Here is a 20,573-nt window from a genome sequence, read left to right as displayed (position 1 = left end):
AAAGAATGTAGAAGAACTTGCCTATATAAGAACTGTGTGGCTGTATGATACCTCCTAATAACAAACAGACTTTGGGGAAAATGGATAATGAAACAGGGCTCTAGTTTACATAAAGTATGCTAAAGACTCAAAGTAATTATACTTAAACAAAGACTAGTTGATGTGCCCTCTTCTGCATGCTTTGTATTTTCAGTAGGCTCTTAATGTCAGAATATCTGGGATGAGAGCTTTCTTTAGTTGGGAGACTTCAGACATTTAGTTCGGGATTCAGCTATCTTCATATGGTGGTATGGCGTCACCATCGTTGAAATGTACTAGCCCTATGCAAGACAACTACTGTACTAGAGTAGCAGTTTGAAGCCAAGCAGAGTAATCTCCAGTACTTCAATAGTGGTGGTTGGTGTCATTTTAGGTAACGGAGTTATTCTCCTTAGGGTGAGTTTCAATTTGAAATTGATACTCAAGTTTTCATACTTACATTTAGGCGTCTGTAGGTGAGATGGGCGTCTAAACTCATCGTATAGCCAGAGGGGATCTGGTCAATATGGTCAGTAGAGCCTGTAGATCTTGTGTTGCATCTGCCTGTCTTAGGAAACAAGACACCTGCACAAGGCCCTTCAAATGGGGCCTGTGCGTGAATACCTTGAATCAAGCTCAAGCTGCCATCAGCGTTCCTGATGAGATCTCCTTGACCAGAGTGGAAGCTTTGGCATAGTCTGCAGTGTTACATGTACACATATAGCTACTTCTAAGTGTCTTAACCTGAAACTTAATCATTCTCTTGCATGCCAATTTTCTTTTCTTCTAGCACACTAATACAAAAATTAGTTTCCACACTGAAGATCTTTCTTTTTTAATGAATTAGGGCTCAGTTAACAAGCAGTCCAACTACTTTCTTCACATGTGCATGTAGTTCTATGCAAGCCATAAAAAACCCTTTTATTTTCCTTCTCTCACTTAGACTGTTGCCCTTAAAAATCCCCAAAGAAAATCTGGCAGACTATGCGTATGATTTTTCTGTTGGTATAACCAGAACAAACAACATCCACCACCTAACACTAGTCAAGGATCATGCTCTATGAAAGCTTCTTGCCCAAATGGAGTGCTCTGGCAATCCTAAACTATTAATCAAGGAGTATTAGTCAAACTATATTTATATTCTACTCCTGCTTTCCATATCAGATTTATACTGATAACATAAGCCAGATTTTGGTGGGGTTTGCATGTGCATCTACTCATAGTGCTGCTTCAGCAGTAGTAGAGTCCAAATCTATTCAAGACACACCTAATGGTCTAGAATTCCTGTTTGATTATGAAGTATTCAAAGAGATTCAAATCCTTAGTCATCATGAATATTTTTGTGACCTTTAAACTAGTACTGTTAGGTTCATGCTTGGTGTGGTGTTATGACCAGTTATATTCTATTGGAACGTATGTAAGGAATGATACTGGGTTTGTGGCTCCATACTACCGGCTCTGAGAGGAAAAAACCAACAATATTTTACTGTTTGTAGTTGGTACTCCTGGCATGTCTGAGAAAGAGGGATGATTTGGCAGTTGGGGAAGACACCAACAGTGTTTGCCAGTCTCCCATTTTAGAATCTCAGAATTAATGTCAGACTTGAGATCTAATTTTAGCCCTCTCTTGCTAGATAATGAATAGAAATGAAAATAAGTTCTATAAAATTGCCCAACAGATAAATCAGCTTTTAATTGACTACAGAAGAGTATAGCGAGATAAGCCTCTGGTGTTAAAATGTAGCTTGCATGAATTCCCCTCTTCTCTTCCCACCTATAGCGTAAGACTGCTTGAAAGCTCTGTTTACATCAAGACAAATGTGACTAAGGTAATTCTAATAGCAGAATGCAAATGGATCTTGAAGAAATGAGAAAGGTTGGATGAAATGTTAGGCTTGTACACTCAGCAGTAGAAGTTTAGGTCAGATCTTTTAGTGGCTATTTTTGTGTCTGTTTATTTTTCTTTTTAAAAGTAGTGAGACTTTTCTTTTCTGCCTAACTAAAATTCATGAGTGTAGGAGGCAAAATGAAACTGAAAAATTGGCAGTAAAGCATAGCTTCAGTATCTGAACTCTCCTTAATGTTTTCTGCTATAAAACTCCAAATGCAGCATGATAACTTCATCTGTGTACCTTGTCTGTTATGATACTGAGAGAAATTGGAGTCCTATTTCCTGTGCAACAGCACATACTTGTAATGGTACGCTTGCACCATCTTGAACCTCAGCCTTGTAGAGAGAGATCTCTTTAGTCACACTGTTTCTTTTGTTCTGCAGTTCTGTTGTATTCTCTTAAATTGGCTCCTGGAGCTGCTTCTTGTTCCCTGTGGCAGGCTTCTGCATAGTGTTTACTTGATAGAAGCTTCACTTATGCCCTTCGCTGGTAGGGAAAGTGGTGACCATTTCCTGAGAATTAAGTTGGGAGGGAAAGGATTATCTTTGCTCTTATTGATAACTGTATGTCCCCTGACAGTTTTCAAAGTGAGAAAGAACCAAAAGCAGATTTTAAATAGTGATTGCTCATTCCTCTATTTTTAGTTTTCCATTTCAATTTGATTAGGCCTGAGAAGTTAAGTACTCAGTATCTGAGCTGCTCTACATCTAGTGTATCAGTAGCAAATCTGAGAACATATATGTGGACAAAGTAAGTTTTTGTTTTCAGATATCCAGCCTTGACTTTAAAGGAATTCGATTTCAGGGAACGGATGGGAGAAACTACAAGATAAATTTGGAGTTAAATGCTGCAACAAAAATGCTTTGGTATGTCTGGCCCTGACTTTCAAGTCCCTGCTGCAGAGCAGGATTCAGAATCCTACATTAGGCTCTTAGATTGTTTTTTACAGGGGTCAGGGAGGATTGCCTGTCTCTAAAAAGCACCTAAAATAGAGTGGATGTACTGAGTGAGGAGTGGCCTGGAGGTAGTTAGTAACAAAGACAGAATATCGGTGAAACCTAAAGTTTCCCCCCTTTCTTCTTGTAGGTATTTTGCTCAAGACTGTAAAGGCACATCTCTGTTCACTTTGCTCCCCTATCTGTAAAGTAATTCTTGAAAGCAAGTGCTTACTAATTTTCAAATAATAGAACTAAGTAGTAGTTTCTGGTTTAAGATGCAGCTGGAGGAGGATGGGATGTTGACAGTCTGGAATTTAGATCACTCCCCAAAAAACCAGGAGACCGGTCAACTTCTTTTCATGAGATCTCGATGAGTAAGAAATCTTAAGCAAAGGAGAATCAGCATATGCCTTCCTTCCCCTCCATCCTTAATTGATATAAAAGCTGTAATGTAATCCTGAAATTTTTCATATGAATTAACTTATTTCCCTTCACAAACTGCTATATATTTATTGCTTATATAGTGAAAATCTTTGTACTTTGTACGGAGAGAAATAAATTCTACTGGGGGGGATTTACAATTTAAATCATAATATTTGTATCCTTATAGATACTTTGTTCCATAAAATAGAAAGGGGCAGGCCAAAGGAACATAATGCTTTTATTTGGAGGACCATGCCAATAATACTTGTTTTGAAAAAATATGAATTAATATCTAGGTTTTTATTTTTCAGGATCAACAGATTGCATATGCTATTCAACTGTTGGCATTATTGATCCAGTAACATCAGCTCTCCATATTATTGTAGGTGGGTGGTCACAGTTCACTGTTTTGTTATGAAAATTATTGAAATAGCCAAAAATAGTAATTCCATTTAGTTCTTTCTATATGTTTGTGAAATATAATCTGAACATAATGGCTGAGTTGAAATACGAAGTTTTTGTCTGGGATTTAAGTCTCTGAAATACAAGAGGATAAAAATTAATTGCTTTCTCTACTGTAATTCATTGTTTTCAAAGGACCATAATGCTTTGAAACTTTATATCTGGTGCTTAAATTTTCATGCATTCTGGCATGCTCTTGAAAATAGCAGGAAAATACAATAAGCAGCGTAAGTTGTTGGTGTCTCTCTGAGAAATCTGTGACAAGTAGTATTTTGTACTAGTTGCCCAACTGTCCTGTGCAGTTCAATGCTTCCATGCCAAGTTAGAAGTATGGCTTCTGCTTGACTGGAATTAGCTGATAATTCCCCATTTTTACCATCTGCAAGTCATGTATTTGAGGAGGAACTAGGGAAAACAACTGCTTTCAATAAATGCTTTTCGATATGTTGTCATTAGTAGGGATGCTGACATTGCCACTTCTCAAAGTCCTCTAGTAATGGAGTCCCTGAACTGCACGGCGGCTGAAGGAGACAGCTTGGCATATTCATTGCACTGTGATTTGTGATGTCCATCCTATCTTGCCACATACCAAAGAATCATAGTCAGCCAGTTCTTAATACTGAGTTTGAAAAATTGTGCAAGATAGCCTTCAGTTATAATGATGTTGCATAAGCATAAAGGTTAGAATTTCCAAGTGATTATTTCATTATCACTTGTTATTGAGTGCTTGACAGTTGCAGTTTTAGAAGCTGTTGTTGCAAAGGTTTACGCATGTGTTTCTGTTACTGACCTATGGTTAAGTATCTTCAGCATATGTAGAGTTTAGGCCATTAGACTAGGATTAGAGAGAGATACAGATTTAGTATATTGTAGTGTTTTAGCTGGATGGTTAAATGTGCATATATACACACATATTTAGATTTTTAAGAGTGTGCTCACTTCTTATGTAAAGGGTTCTTCGCAGTAGTCTGTGGTGGAAGGATGAGAGACAATGGGCATAAAGTAAAACAGAAGAAAAAAGAAAAAACCCAAACCAAACAAAAAAACAAACAACCAAAGAAAAACACCCCCTACCCCCAAAACCCCACCACCACTCCAAAGCTTACACTATGAGGACATCAGAGAAGTGGTGTACTTTCTCTTCTTAGGGATTTTCAGGACTTGACTGGATAAGCCCTGAGTAACCTGATCTGACCTCATAGCTGAGCCTACTTTGAATGGGAGACTTGATGAGAAACCTCCTAAGGCCCATTACAGCTTGAATTATCCTCTGATAGTATAACATATAGGATTAAGTTGTATCTGGTAGATGTACAGGTACTGCATTGATCTCTTCCATAACATCCCCTCCTACTGCTACATGGTAACTGAGTGTAAATTCTTCATTATTTATTTTTAGCATACAGACCTTTTCACTTAGTGCTTAATGTTTTTAAATATTAAATGACATTAGTATTAAAAAATTGGTTTTGCCTTTCTGCATGTATAAGTAATATATATGGATATATAACATATATGTTATGACATAAATATAACATTTTTTACTTTTAAAAAATCAGTAATGTTAAAGTTACTATCATGTTTGCAGCTGCAAACAAAATAAGCTTTAATAGAATCTTGCACTTCTAATCTTCCTAGGTGACTGTCAGCCTCTGGATGTCTCTTCTGTACATCATAACAACACATTTTTGAAGTACTCTGTATCATTGCTGGGTTACGGTTTTTATGGAGATATATTAAAAGATAGCGAAAAGAAGCGATGGATGGGTCCGATGAGATATGACTACTCAGGTAACTTTTGTAATTATTACATTCTTTTGTCAGCATGTAAACATACTGGAGCAGTTGATGTGATCTCTCAAAACCAAGCTTCTCTGAAGCTTTTAAACATAAGAGGCAGACTGAACCTGATTCTAAATTCCTTGTGGTACCAGGTACATTGGATCACATTATGTAAAGCTCCATAACTTGGGGGATAACATTAACAGTGTGCTCATTAAAGTTGTTTTGAATTTGACTATATAGCACAGTTAATTTATTAACTTATAGTTAGTATTTTAAGTATTTTGAGCTTTATATAGAACTGAAAAGCTTATATTGAATTGTTATAAATGGTGTTGGAAGCAACCCTAATTCAAATTTTTCAATAAACTTTTTTTATTAATAAAAAATTGCTAGTGCTGTTCTGTGTTGTTAATAGAAACGTGTTGCTAAAGGTCACCTAGTGATAGCTGCCTAAAAAGTAGTATCTTTTCTGTGCTAATAATTTTTACAATCATTTCAATCAGTTAGAGGTAGGCACTCCTCTGTCTTGGACATTTAGCTGATAGAATGAATTGTTAATTTTGCCCTTCTTCCAGCACTGATTATGGAGAGAGCTGAGTGGTTTAGCCTAGTTAGCTAATATTTGGACAAATCCTATGCTACTGGAAAGTATTTTTTGCCGCCTTTGATTTGTTTTGTGTTAGGGAAAGAAGATACAAAAGCAGAATTTAAGTAGTGTAGGCTAATTTTAAGATTCAGCAGTGATGTACAGCTAAAATTTTTAGTTGGTTCTTAAAGGTGTCAAGTAACGTAATGGCACTATTGGTAAATGTTAAAAAGTTGGGGGAGTTATTTCCTTGTCCTTTACAGTCTAAAACATCGTAACACAAAGAGCTGTGAGCTTGAGGAGACCAACTATTGTTTTGCAGTCCTTAGAGAAGGAAAGAAGAATATTCAAGGGATGTATGCAGAGGTGGATTTATAATGACTTAATGCTGCTTAATACCTTTTTTATGTAGGCTTCAAGACTTTTCTTTCCCATCATTACTATGAAGGAACAATTTCTTTTCAACCAGCAAGACACACACTGGGATCTCCACGAGATAAAGATAGCTGCAGAACAGGGTAGGCTAATGTTTATCTCTGGATATTTGACATGAACTGTTTGAAAAGGCGTGTGCGTAAGCAGAAGTCACAGAAATGTTTTTAACACCAGAATACTTACTCTGAAAGAGACAAGCTTTTAAAAAAGTTTATTGACTCATTAAAGAGAACACCTTGTTTTATCAGGTCAGTAAACAAAAATGTAATAAAATTTTGTTAGCTGGTCACCCCCTCCCCCAATTTTAAATTAAGCAAAGTATAACAGCACAGTACCCAGTTACAAGATGCTGAGGGTACTATGCTGTGTTACTGCTAATAGATGAAAAGTCTGGATGCCTCGTAGCTTTTACAAATGGAAATAATTATTCAAAAATTCTCAAATGTTCACACTGTAATTGGATCTAGCAATTTTATCAATTGTCTTAGTGTCATGACAACAGCTGGCATGGCTTGTCCTGAGGATAGGTCCTCTCAAGAATCAGCCTATTTAGCTATTTTTTTATAGACTACTACTATGCTGTATAAATTCTCTGTGATATTCTTCACTTGTTTCTCCAGTCAGGGGGCCTACCTTGATCTCCCAGTGTTCCTTCCTTTCTCTTTGCTTTCACCTGCTTGAAGTTATGCACTAGTATTTATTATTCTTCTTCATATATGAATGTAGCTATCAGAGATATAGTAGCTGTCACAGCAGCAAACAGCACACCAGGATACAGAGTAGCTACAAACGTTGGCCTGAAACTATGTGGAACTTGTTGAGACCATGCTGTAATAATAGTGCTGTGACATGCTATAGAACATGGTCTCCAGTACTAGCTGGAGTAACTATCCTGATCCATCCCATGCCTTGATGCAGGGGAAGCTCCAGAGGGAGAAAGCTGTCATCCAGGTCTCAGTCAGGGAGTAAAGAGTGTCTGATGCCTCACAGGGGATTTTATACATCCTGACGTAGAGTGCCTGATGCCTCATGGGAGATATTATACATCCTTATAATTGCTGGAAGGGCAATAGGGCTGGACACAAGCAATTCGGGAGAATCCTGGAGTGTGGCGATGACAGTGATCATGCAGGTGATTGACAAGCTGACTAGAGGAAATGCTTTGCTGGTCCTTTTACAGAAAAGGAAATTGTGGGATATGATGGTTGAGGGCAGTCTGGCAGTGGTGGCGGTGAGATTATAGAGTTTAAAATCCTGAGAGAAGTAAGCAAGACAAAAGGTAGAATTGCAGCCCTGAACTTTAGGAGAGCAGATTTTGGTTTATTCAGGAATCTTGGCAAGATTCCATGGGAGACTGCCCTGGAGGACAAAGAGGCCCAGGAGAGTTGGTTGATACCTCCTCAAAGCACAAGAACAGTCCATTCTGATATGCAGAAACTTGAGTAAGCACGATAGAAAGCCAACACAGGTGAGCAAGGATCTGAGAAGCAGAGAAGGTGGAAGTGGAATGGGTTACTTTGGAAGAACAGAGACATTGCCTAAACGTGCAGGGATGGAACTGAGAAAGCCAAAGCTCAGGTGGAGTTGAAATCAGTGAGGGATGTGAAGGGTGTTACGTATTATGAAGGGATTATATAAGTATACCAATCATAACAAAAGACTAAAGTAACTGTGGGCCTGCTGCTTAGTGGAATGGGGAACCTAGTGGTAAAAGATACTGAAAAGGCTGGAAAATTACTCCTTGGTCCCAGTTTTCACTGATCCGCAGGCCTTACAGGTCCCCAAGCCCATGGATGAAGGGGAAGCAGTGGGTGTTCCATACCTTGACTTTAGCAAGGCCTTTGGTACTGTAGTATTGTTAAAAGCAAATTGATGAGGTGTGGACTAGATAAGTGGATGGGTGGAAAACTGGCTAGACTACCTAGAAAGGTTGTGAGTACCAAATCCAACTGGCAGCCAATTACTAATGGTGTCCCTCGAGGATCAATACTGTGGCTAATTCTGCACAACATCTTTTAGTGACTGGGACTGTGGCAGAGAGTATGCTCTCAGCAGTTTTATGGATGATACCAGAATGGGAGGAGTGATTTACAAGTTGAAAGCCAAGGCTGCTATTCAGAGGGACCTTGGTGGGCTGAAGAAATGGCTGATAGGAACCTCCTGAAGTTCAGGAGAGACAAACATCATGCATCTGGGGTGGAATAGTCCCATGCAACAGTACTGACTGGAAGGCAGCTGTGCCAAAAAGAACTTCGGGATCCTGGTGGACAACAGCTGTACCTGAGTCAGCAGTGTGTCCTTGCAGCAAGGAAGGCCAATCGTGTATTGGGCTTTCTAAGCAAAAGAGAAGCCAACACGTCAGGACCAGTGATTCTTTCCCTGTACTCAGCACTTGTGAGATGAAGGACTGGCTCCAGTATGTCAATGTCTTTCACTGTTACGGCAGTCAAATATTGGAACAGGTTGCCCAGAGGTCTTGTGGACTCTACCCTTGCAGATATTCTAAACTTAATCGAACAAGACACTGAACATCCTGATCCTATAAGACCTGGTTTGAGCAGAAGTTTGGACCCCATCACAGGTCCCTTCCAACCTATGTGATCTTACGACTCTGTGATGCTGTTATTTCTGACATCCAGTAATGTTCGGCACTGTATTTAAGTACCTATACTGCCTGCAGGTCTATCATGATTCATGCCATATCAGGATTGTCAGTGCCATGCTGCATATTGTGGTGGGGGAAGGTCTTGTAATGATTGGCTAAAACAAAAAAAGTTGAACTGAATAATGGTGGTGTTTTCAGGAACTGAATGGTATTTTTGTTTTCAGATGTTACATTTGCAAGAAAAGTGAGCAACAGCTGGCAGAACAGCACAAGGAACGTGGATTAAAACGTGAAGGTAATTTGTCATAAAAAGTAAGATGTTGTAGTATTATACAAATTATTATTTTTTCAGAATAGATCAGTTCAAGTGTGTGCGCGTTGTGTTTTGGTTTTTTTAAAACATTGTGAGTTACTAGACAATCCATTGTTTCTTTAAGTTTAAGGAAAATACATGTAAATATGTGAAAAATATATAAGGTGTCTCCTTTACCCAAACCTCAGAAAATTCTGATAAAATTAGTATAATTACTTGTATATTTCAATGTGTTGAGCTTATTTTCTTTAAGAAAGTTATATTCTGTGAGCTAGGACTCTGTTCTTTTTGTGAGAAGGACTTAACTGATAAACTGCGAGGTAGTATAGAAGGAAGCAGTTCATGAAGATAACTTGCAGAATAGATCAGGATTAAAAATCTGTGTTTGTTAGCACAAAACTCACCCTATGTAAAGCTGTTTATTAAATAAATATGAGGCAGTGAACTTGGACAACTAATAACTGATCTAGTGGACATAAATATTTCTGTACAATACCCTACCCATACTCAGTATAAAAGATAAATTAGATTCTTCTCCTCTTTCTCAGGTTACACTATCCTTATTCCCTTCCCCCCCGTTCCAGTTCCTGTGTACTTCCATGGATCTTTTTATGGGCATAACTTTTCCTTCCTTTTGTTAAAACAGCTCTTAATGTACTGGATTCTGTGCAGCAATCCTACTAGTTGTATCTCTTTATGTCTGACTACGATGTCCTTGTGGCCTTGCTGGAATAAAATATACAGATTCAGCTGGCCGAGTTTTGCCTCTAGTCTCAGTTTGTCGTCTTGGATAAACCTCTCGTAAACAGCAGGCAGTCTTCCCATGGGTGCTTGCTTCTGCTTTTACTCTCTTTTTTTTTTTTTCTTGTAGAGCCCAGTGCATAAAACCATAATTTTCTTGACACAAACATTGGTCCTTATGACCTAGCTTATCTTATAATTACAGTTATTTAGCACAGTATCTGTGCCAGGTTCTAGACATTTGTTAGCAAAAAAGAGTATCATCATACTATAGAGATTCATTGGTAGCATAAAGACTGTATATAGATTTCTATGCCAACTTGAATTCCTGTAACACATGCTTATATATAGTGCTTGCTTTCAGATCTTTGATGTAGTCAACAGATGGCCTGATTGGAGTATTTCTTGAGTTGTTTTAATTTATGCCCAGATTCAGCTAAAGAAATTGCTTGACATAATGTTTTCTTAGGAGCTAAATCTAATAGGTTTTTTGTTAAGGAAAAAAAAAATCTGTCGTTTTGAGAAATAACTGTAGTTAGAAATTGCCAACTTTTTTTCTTTTGTGGTAGGTTTTGGTTTGGGGTTTTTTTTCTTTTGGTTTGGGGTTTTTTTTTGTGTTTGGGTGGGAGTTTGGGGGGAGGGTTAGGTTTGGGTTTTTGTGTTGTGGTTGGTTTGGGTTTTGGTTTTGTTTGTGGGGTTTTTTTTTTAAACCTGTCATTTTGTTAGCTTTGACCCAGCAAAGGAGCAAAGGCAGAAGAAAGCTACAGGTTAGTGAGCAATCAAGACTGCTTTAGCCGGCATTGCACAAGACATTAAGCAGCTGATTATTTAAGATATTGTTTACTTAAATCCATTTCACTTCTGGTAGCTGGCTTTCTTTGCAGTTCAGTCTCTTCAGTCAGTACTGGTAAGCAAACAATAACAATCAGCTACTCTTGTTTTGCAATAAAAGTGATTTTAAATCACCACCTCAGATAGGCTTTTTATTCAGCAGGGTGTATTGTCTGACTCTTTCATTGTGCCTACTTGGTTTGTGTACAATTCAGGTAAGTTTAGAAGGATCCTTCCGTTGGCTGTCACTGAACATATTTATTTGTATTGTGCAGAAGTCTATGTGCATGTGCTGAGTAAACTTTGAGTGTTAGTACTTTACGCTGATTTCAGCAACTTGCAGTATATATACACAATAGACAGTGGAAATGAGTGTCGTTTATGCTCTCCCTGCTTATGATTACTCTATTGTATGAAAGATACTGTGGGAGAATAAATTGTGCTATTACGGTGATGCACCCTGTAGAATGGTTGTGAAAACAGTTGATCATTTAAAATGTGATAAATACCCTGACTTTGTTCTTACTTGAACAGTGAAGCTTTTTTTGAGTAATGTGCTGAAATTTATACTGAATGGTATTTTTTCACCAGGTGAAAACAATCTATTACAGTAACATACATAAGCATTCTACCTTAAGTAATTTGAAACTTACTTATTACAGTGAGCATACTTCAAAAGTTAACATATATGTAGACACACAATAGACTAAATTATTAAGGCTTCTCAGATAAACAACAAAAGGATTTATCAGTAAAGGGTGTTGTTTTCATTTTGTTGTTTGTGCATCAGAAAATGCCTGGTCTTCTTGTAAATAAGCACTTGTATAGTTCTGGACACAGATGTTTCCAGTTCCAGTAGTTTCTTATGTTCTGTTCAGTTACCTTCATCTCAGAGCAGCACCTTGTCATTTGCCTGCAGCCTGAACAAAGTCATTCTGTAGTTTGACATTTAAGTATTTCTCATCTCTCAAGATATACATTTTGAATCTGATTTAAATTATTTCTTTCTGTAATGTCCTCTTGAAAACAACATAAAAAGATAGCAGTAAAGCGAGCAATACTAAAACCACTCTGGCAAATGATGTGAAAATGTTGCATTTAAGAGCTGCATTTTTTCTTGTTGTTACTGATTTGTTTATCAGGAAACAGAGAGGATAGTCTAGATGGAAAAAGAATAAATTTTTTCGTTTCCTTTAAGTCTTTTGTCACATTATAATCCTACTTTATTTTTCCTGGAATTCTGTTTTTCTTGGTTCTCTTACTAAAGAGTCGGTAGTAAGAAGTTCCAATGAATAAAAATTCAAGAAGGCAAGAAAAGTTCAAAGAGTAAAGAACAACTACAGAATACTTTCCAAACATTTTTTTTCTTACTTTTTCTTACTTTTCTGATGTATAAAGCTTGGAAGAGGTCAGTTCAAAATTAATGCATCATAGACTTTAGGTCCAAAATTACCTAGAAATTGTAATAATGATTCTCTAAAGTAAATGTGAAGTTCCTAAAACTAAACCAGTAAAGAATATGAGAATCTCAGAACATGAAATATATAGCATAAATATCATCTATAGTCCCATGAAAGAAGTACCTTGAAAATAACTATATGTTAACCAAAGTGTGGGAAACTGAATAATGTTAGATTTCTAAGTCCATACCAGTTAATATGCCTCAAAACCTCTACCTTGCTGTGGTTTGATAATCAAACTTTAACAAGCTTATATAAACAAACTTATCATTTGTTGTTCATTCCTTAATTTTACCCCCATCATCGACAATGGCACCTCACTCCTGAACTCCAGTTTTAGAACCACGTGTATCTCCATAGACTATTCTGCAGTCATTAGTTCTGTGGAGTTGTTCATTTGAAATATGTGAGGCCACTTATATTGTGGGGAGAAAAGGAGTATTATGGCTGCTTTTATGGCTTTTTCTTATTGTAGTGAGGAAGGCAATTATGTGTCATCTAAAAATGCAAAGGCATTTTTTATCTATTTTTACCCATATTCCAGAAAATACAGTTTAGATGACAACTCTGTGCAGTGCCTGTCAGTGTTTATTTGTTCCAGAAAATTCCTCTGCCTCTTCATAATATTGATGCTGTCACACATCTAAGCTCAGTCTAGGTCTAATCTCTTAACAGAACAGTTTCATGTTGTTGAAAACAGACTTTTGTATTGTTTTCCAGAAATCTCTGAAGATTTACGCACAGGAAGGTTCAACTCTGCTAATAGTATTCATCTTCAGACATTGGGGGTTGGGGTGGAAACAGACTCCTGATCTGCTGCCTCCTGATCCTTGTGAACCCCGAGTCATCTCTTCCCCTTTTTCTTAAATATAATTCTTAAACATAATTTGTGGCATCAAGGCAGAAGAGGAATAGTGATTTAGAAACCAAATGCTAAACCACTGTCTTTGCATCATTGTTTATTTAAGATTAACATGTTGAAGAGAAGAAAAAAATATTCTAAAAAGTTAAAAATCCTCCTGAACTTTCACACTACAAGAGTTTTAACTTGCCTTTGTCTTTTTCCTGCCAAAGGCTTTGTGGTTTTACCCACATTGATCCTGAATTTGACATGCATATATCAGAAATGGTGAGCAGTTTTAGTACATAATCACAGTCTATGAAGGGAAAAAGCAACTTTCTCTGTTACTATATAAAAAATAGATATTTTTTTAATGCAGTTTATTTAAGATATTTATTGACAGTGCATGAGTATGCCCAGTAAAAACTTCTAAGTTGCCAAGAATGATTGCTTTTTAGTGTTCTTCCGAGTAGAACAAATAATAATCTATCTCCATGCCTTTATTGATGTGTTTCAGAAGATGAAGAGGAATGGAAGGTTATTAAAGGGAAATTTCTAGCCATCAATGCAGTAAATATGAGCTGTGCCTGTCCACGAAGTCCAAAAGGTCTTTCACCAGCAGCTCATTTGGCAGATGGTTCAGCTGACCTCATTCTAGTTCGTAAATGCTCCAGATTTGATTTTCTACGGTATCTTGTCCGACACACAAACCAAGATGATCAGGTGTGTATTCCCTTTGACAATGAATTCTCCAGAGTCAGTCCAAGTTGTAAATACTGATATTCTTATATGACAAAAAGAACATCTGCAAAGCAGGTTGGTTGTGGGTTTTTTTTTTTCTCTTTAGAAGTTTATACGTTTTGGGTGACAATCTCAGCATATGTACCATTTAAAAAAAAAAAACCAAACAAACCCACCACATTTTAGCTAAGTCAAGTCTTTGGCCATAGCATTCTAACAAAATTCCACTTTTGCTAATTGAATTCTGTTTCATAACAATTTCCATATATTTACTGTTTGGACAATATTTAAAGTGATTTTGTCACAACTGTGCCCCCATGTATTTGTCATGAAAAACTGCTCATAGCAGTATAACATAGCTGAGATAGAAGATGTAGTGAAGAATAATAAATCACTTTTTGTAAACTGTATAAAAATGTGCTTTAGAAGAAAGTTACCAGAACTGCATTTTGCTGTAAACTGCAGGCTTTTAGCAGAATTTTACTACCTATATGTGACCAGGATATGAGCTCTATGCATTCAGCTTTCAGATTATTCCTTGCATATGTTGTAGCTGTCAGGATAAACTACAAGGGAAGGTTCATCACTGCTTTGGATTGTAGTATCTGTTGAAACCAGAGCTATGGCTGTGAATACGCATTTAATATTTGTCACAAGCTGATATTATTAACATGTTCTGGAAATTATCTGAACAATGGACTAATGTCATATCTAGTTAGAAAAGCAATAATAAATCTCACTTGTTCATGATGCTATTCTTCCTTGTCTGTAGAAGAATTAGTATAGATTCTCTTTCCTGTATTTCCTCATTACCATTCCCTGGGATGTTGTGTGTGTGTGTGTCTGCATTCTTCCTTCCTGCTATTCTCAGTCTCCTCTTCTTCTCTTCACTTCTTCCCACCCACTCTCACTGTTCCCTTGATGTGTTTGATTATTTGAAGCCTTCCCTGGCTACCTTTCAAATTGGCTTCAACATTTATCAAGAGACTACATGCTGCTTGGACTTGAGACATGAGAGCATTCATGGGTGGGTGGCTCTGTGCAGCCATAGATACCAGTTTTTGCAGCTAAGCTGTTTGGACGAGCACACTGCTTAGTGAGCCTCATTGTATCCGTAAGCCACTGCTTCCAAGCGTGGAGTTTGGCAACTTCACAGCTTGTTTATTGTTGAAAGTCGAGGAAACTTAAGACCTAGGAGGTCCCTTCAACTCTGATGCTTTTTGTGATTGCCACTGTGACCATTCCTCTTCCAGTGCTTCCCAACTGGTTTCTCTCTGGGATATGTTGGTTTTGCAGTGTAGATTAAATGCAGGGTTGTACCTATGTCCTCCCCTCAGGTTAGTCTCTACCATAATAGTGGGAAACCCTGTTCGAAAACTTAAGAAAATGTGAAAATAAAAAGGAAGAAAAGGGTTGACTGTACATTAATACAGACTGGTTTATGGGTATACTGTTCCTTTTTTTACTTCTGCTTCCATGCCATCCCCTTCCCGTAGATGCACACAGACATACTCCATTGCCTTTGCTAAATGACATGTCAGTGTTTATTACAGCTTGATAAATGTTTAAGTCCATATCAGTTAACTTGCTTTCAGGGCAGGTGGGGGCACCCTCTAATTTGATTGTTGCTTTAATTTACAAAGCCTGTTTTAAAGCATTTGTACAATATATTAGTATAAATCTGAAACCTCTGTTATAAGAGCAATCTCTTAATTGTCCTACTTCTAGCTGAATTAACTAGTTAAAATTATTTTTATTTTGTTGGAATGTAATAATATTGCTCTCTATTCTTATTTTTGCATACATCCAGCTCTGTGATGTGATCACACTGCCATGGAATTCTCACCTTCAGGGTATTGTTCCAAATGCAGAAGGCTTTCAGAAAAGCCCATGTGTCTTAAGGACTGTCGTTGAACAGGTCCTGAGGATGGTACAAAGATCCAATCCAAACCTTTTTGACTTTGATTCCACGTTATAGTAGTTTTTAAAGAGTATTTTTAATAGCTTTTATACCCCATTTACTCATAATCTGAGAACCTGTTACCTGATTATCTATAAAGTGGCAGTATTGCAGCTACTTGAAGAGGACCACTGAAACTAAGTTTCCATTTCGGTTTTATTGTTTCTGACTTGTGCAGTTTTTTAAAAACAAAAATCACACTATGGTTCAGGTAAGTTTCTTCTAGAAAATTGGAGTGGACAGACTTTCTTGAATATGAAATGCTGTGTGCTAGGTTGCTTTACAGATCAAATGTATTTAATTGTAATTGCCTGGTTTGCTTTATTTTTTTCTTTGTAGTTTGACTTCTCATTTGTAGACGTTTATCGAGTGAAGAGTTTTCAATTTACATCAAAGCTTTCAGAAGACAATGAAAGCAATGTCACGGACATAGGAAAGAAACGTTTTGGCCAGTTCTGCAGAGATCATCCAGCCTGTTGCTGTAATAGTGCTAACAGCACCTGGAATTGTGATGGAGAAACTCTGGACAGTTCAGCAATTGAAGTGAGGTAAGCATCAATTTTTCTTCCCATATATCAGAAATCATTAAGCCTTTTCATTGATTTTTAAAGATGCTCATAAAGACATCTCCAAAAGATGCCTCTGCATAGCACATTTGAGTATTCTGATAATAAACTTTATTTATTTTTGTTACTTTTTTGAGTCCTTTCCAGAGAATACTCCAACCATGTATATTGTAAATGATCAGTCTGAGATAGATGGATGGCCCTACCTTTGAAGTCATGCTTACTTCTTAGGAACTGATATTATGTGCTTGAAGTGCTGAAGGTGAAGGTGGTGTTGGGAGGATTCTTTCTACATGAGTGGAGTACCTCATGACTCTGAGCAATAGCTTTTCCCATGAAACTTAAGCTGAAGTAGGCATCTTTGTTTTAAAGAAATACTGAGTATTTGTGGGGTTTTGACACACAGCACAGACTCTTATCTCTCTAGCCTTGGCATGTGGAGAAAGAAGGTTGCAGTTGTGCATATAATGAAATTAGAAGGGATTACAGGTTTGTGAAATTTGAAGGACTTTTTTTCTTTGTTGTTTGGGGGGTGGGGTTTTTTTGGTTGATTGTTTTTATTTGTTGGTTTTAGAACAAAGAGAACCAAAAACACAATACAAAATATTTACATGCAAGTGTGTTCCTTTAAAACATAATCACTTAGTAGTCCAAAGTGATTTTTATAAATATTGTATAAGATCAGCTCATTTAAGTGCCCCATAGAACTTTTTTGTGGAAAAGAGGAGTAACAGGAGTGATGGATACATGAAAGCATCCAGCCTTCTTTGCAGGGGAGGACTGTATCAAAAATCAGAGCATGCTTTCTGGAGTCTGGAGTAAGGAACTTTGTCCAACTGCTTGGAATTCAGGGACTGTTAGAATTAAATATGTAGTGCCCATTTATTTTGTATTGATTTCTGTATTTTTTCAGGGTTCACTGCCAGTTAATGAAACTATTTGCAAGGGGAATCGAGGAAAACTGTAAAGGTGAAGCTGCCTACAGCCAGAGTAGCGTTGAACAATTACTATAGACATTGTTCCTCCAATGAGGAGAAGAAAAAATAAAAGCTCAAGGAAATTGAGTAAATATGCATTTTAGTCAAATTGACAAGTATTTTAAAATTTTAGGTGGTTTTTTTTTCTATGGCTTCAGTATAATTTTAGACATCTTATTGCATTGTGTAATTTTTTTAAAAACATTGTAATCATTACAATATATCTTTGAGCAATGTAATCTAAGTTATGTTAGAAAAGAGAGGATTGGTGTATATATATGTATTCACAATGACTGATAAATTCTCTGTGCTTTTCTAGAGAGCTAATTTAGCAGTTGTTTTGCAATAATATCTAAATGTTATAAAACATTGGACTTTCCATTGTCATCAAACCAAGATATCAAGACAAGGTATTTTCAGGGTCTGAGAAGATGTTTTCTGCTGGGAGTGTTATGTAGTTGCATGTGACTTAAATGCTGGACAACAGTATTGTCATTCACTTTTTTTTTAAGTAAAATCTTTCATTTTGTAATTCTGACTATACCTTGCAACTTATCAATGCAATTCAAACACACATTCCTGGCTTTAAGTAATAACAATAAGAGTTTAGAAATACTTTGAAAAATAAAAGCACATCTGTATACAGATCATACCTTATCCTATATATTCTATTTATAAAGGCTTCCTTGCATGATGCTTTTTGGGATTATAAAGGGTTTTATGACTGTTTGGATGATACCAAATACCACACTGCAACTGAAATGTCTTGCAAGCACTTGCAGGGATACTTAAATAATACCAGGAAGGCACAGGCAAAAGAAAGTATAAATATCTTCTGAAACACCAGCAGTTTTAATTTTTTAAAAATATCTAAAATTAACATATGAAAAGCTTTCCTGTTCAGTACACAGTTCTTTGGAGATTGTACTACATACGTTAAAATGTCTTTGCAAAATAAAATGTTAGAATGTTAAGTTTAAAAATATGATTTGATGATTGAAAGTTTTTTAAATAATGTTTATCTAAATATGAAACAAAATAATTTGTTTTGTGAAGTTAAGGGAAGAAACTGGCATCTGATTAGTCACGAATTCACTGTGCTGATTTGTTTTTATAGCAAAAAACATTAGACTATCGTATAAAGCTATGGAGTGATTATTTAAGTTGTCTATGGATTTGTGTATTGTGGCACATTCATGTTCTGTGTGTAAGCCTGGGACTAAATTCTGCTGCTCTTGTACAGATCTGTTCCTGTTTGAGGATCAGAAGTTAGCCCCTGCTCTCTTGTATCTTTTCTTAAGTGTGTAGTTCTCTTTAAAACTTGCTGCATCTGAGGGAGTTTTGGCATCTGAACAGCTAATGATTTTCCATTTGTGTATATTTATTGGCACTTCTGTCATTCAGCTTGTATTAATTTCACGTTTCATGTATTTGGTCCGTGTAAGTCATGCTGATTGGTCATTTTATTACTGAAGCACTTGAAAATGGTTATAAGTGGCAGATTTTTTTTCTGTTGAAGTTATTTACATTCCAGTTTTGTGTAATTTCAAAATGGTGTGCTATGTCTTTGCTACAAAGTATTATTCGTACTGCTCTATATGACAAAAAGCACTTGGAAATGATACTTGCTTAAAGTACACTCATACAAAGTTTAGGATCTGGTTTTTGTTATATAGTATTTCAGGGAAATACTTGAATACTTTTCCAAAAGTACTGCTGTTTACTGTCCTTACTGATGCAATGAGTTGTAATGTTGATTGATCCAGTGTTTTTCAGACATTTGTAACAGTGTTATGTATACTGTATTCTTAAACCTATGTTTAATAAGTGAAATAGTACTTTTGAACTAAGAACCCCATTGAAGATGAGATTATGCAGTTCTACAAATGCAAATATTTTTTGAAAGTGTTGTTTGTTTAGAAAATTCTACAGGTATTGTGGTCTATCCATGAATATTGTGAGAGAACCAAGACTTAAAGTTACTGTAATTCTTGTGCAGGATATGATGGTGCACACTCAGCTTGCCAATGAGGGCATTTATGAGGCATTATAGCTATCCAGATCACGTTCTCACAAATGAGAACAGGAGTAAATACTAACCAGCTCTTTCCATTAGTTTACTAGCAATTCATGAGACCCTTACTTGAAAAAAGGAGGCTTAATCTCGTTGTGAATGTATATTGAAATGTTTTGAATATTTTAATATCTGAAACTGAGTGCTTGGTGTTTCCAAAGCAAGCCGCAGTGAAGGCCCCCTTTCTGAGAAGCAAGACACCAGAAAAGATGGAGAAAAGATCATTCTGTAGTATGGTAATGAAGTGTGAAGTAAATAATAAAGGTGTTGCAACATAATAAAATGAAAAGGTCCTAGATAATAGAAAAGCTGCATAGTTGCATTTGAATAATTCTATTTGTAGCATATTATACTAGCAAAGCACCATGTGAGTTGTATGACATGTCTGGTTTATTTTTAAGAAGAGAGCTGCGTAAGTAATGTCTGCTTGCATTTTAATTCTAGGGTTTTTTCTCTGAATGTAGTCTTAGTATGGAAATTATGTGTAGGAAAATCAAGTTCGATTTTTCTTTTTTTCCCAATCTTGCTGGCTTCAAGATTAGAAAATGTGTTCTGTTTTATGACACTAGGGCATTTCCTTGAAAAAATAAAGTTATGTCATACAGCAATACAGTGGTTTTCTTCTCTACCTTTGTTCAGCAGAAATCTGGCAGCAGCGTGCTCAGTGTAACCAATGTGGGCAGATTAAACCAGGTAGAGAAGTAATTCATAAGCTTCCACTTGGGTTGACCACATCTTTGTAGCAAGTGTGAGTGTGGACAAACACTGAGAGTGAAGGAAAGCAACTAGTGAAGCTGGACTTGCACTAAAACTAAGCAACTCTACCAAGGTAAATCAAAGATTGAAGGGAGGAGAAAAAACTTAGTTATAATGCAAGTATTCAGAGTTATCTATTATGGAAAAATCTAAACTACAAAAAATGAAA

General features: G+C 36.6%; 1 protein-coding gene across 1 annotated transcript in view; it reads left to right on the top strand.

Annotated features, from left to right (window-relative positions):
* Positions 1 to 20,256, top strand: part of CERK (ceramide kinase) — a 43,552-nt gene extending 23,296 nt beyond the window's left edge. Inside the window, exons 7-13 of the mRNA XM_069801898.1 lie at positions 3,583 to 3,657; positions 5,372 to 5,524; positions 6,517 to 6,622; positions 9,369 to 9,439; positions 13,848 to 14,053; positions 16,371 to 16,579; positions 17,511 to 20,256. Of these exons, the coding sequence (XP_069657999.1) occupies positions 3,583 to 3,657; positions 5,372 to 5,524; positions 6,517 to 6,622; positions 9,369 to 9,439; positions 13,848 to 14,053; positions 16,371 to 16,579; positions 17,511 to 17,610 (920 nt within the window). The 3' untranslated portion in view covers positions 17,611 to 20,256. The remainder of the gene's footprint in view (positions 1 to 3,582; positions 3,658 to 5,371; positions 5,525 to 6,516; positions 6,623 to 9,368; positions 9,440 to 13,847; positions 14,054 to 16,370; positions 16,580 to 17,510) is intronic.
* The last annotated feature ends 317 nt before the right edge of the window (positions 20,257 to 20,573 follow it).

This window comes from Haliaeetus albicilla, chromosome 14 (assembly GCF_947461875.1).
Source record: "Haliaeetus albicilla chromosome 14, bHalAlb1.1, whole genome shotgun sequence".
NCBI classification, from domain to species: Eukaryota; Metazoa; Chordata; class Aves; order Accipitriformes; family Accipitridae; genus Haliaeetus; species Haliaeetus albicilla.
Note: the sequence above shows the minus strand (reverse complement) of the source record. Positions and strands in the feature narration are given on the sequence as shown.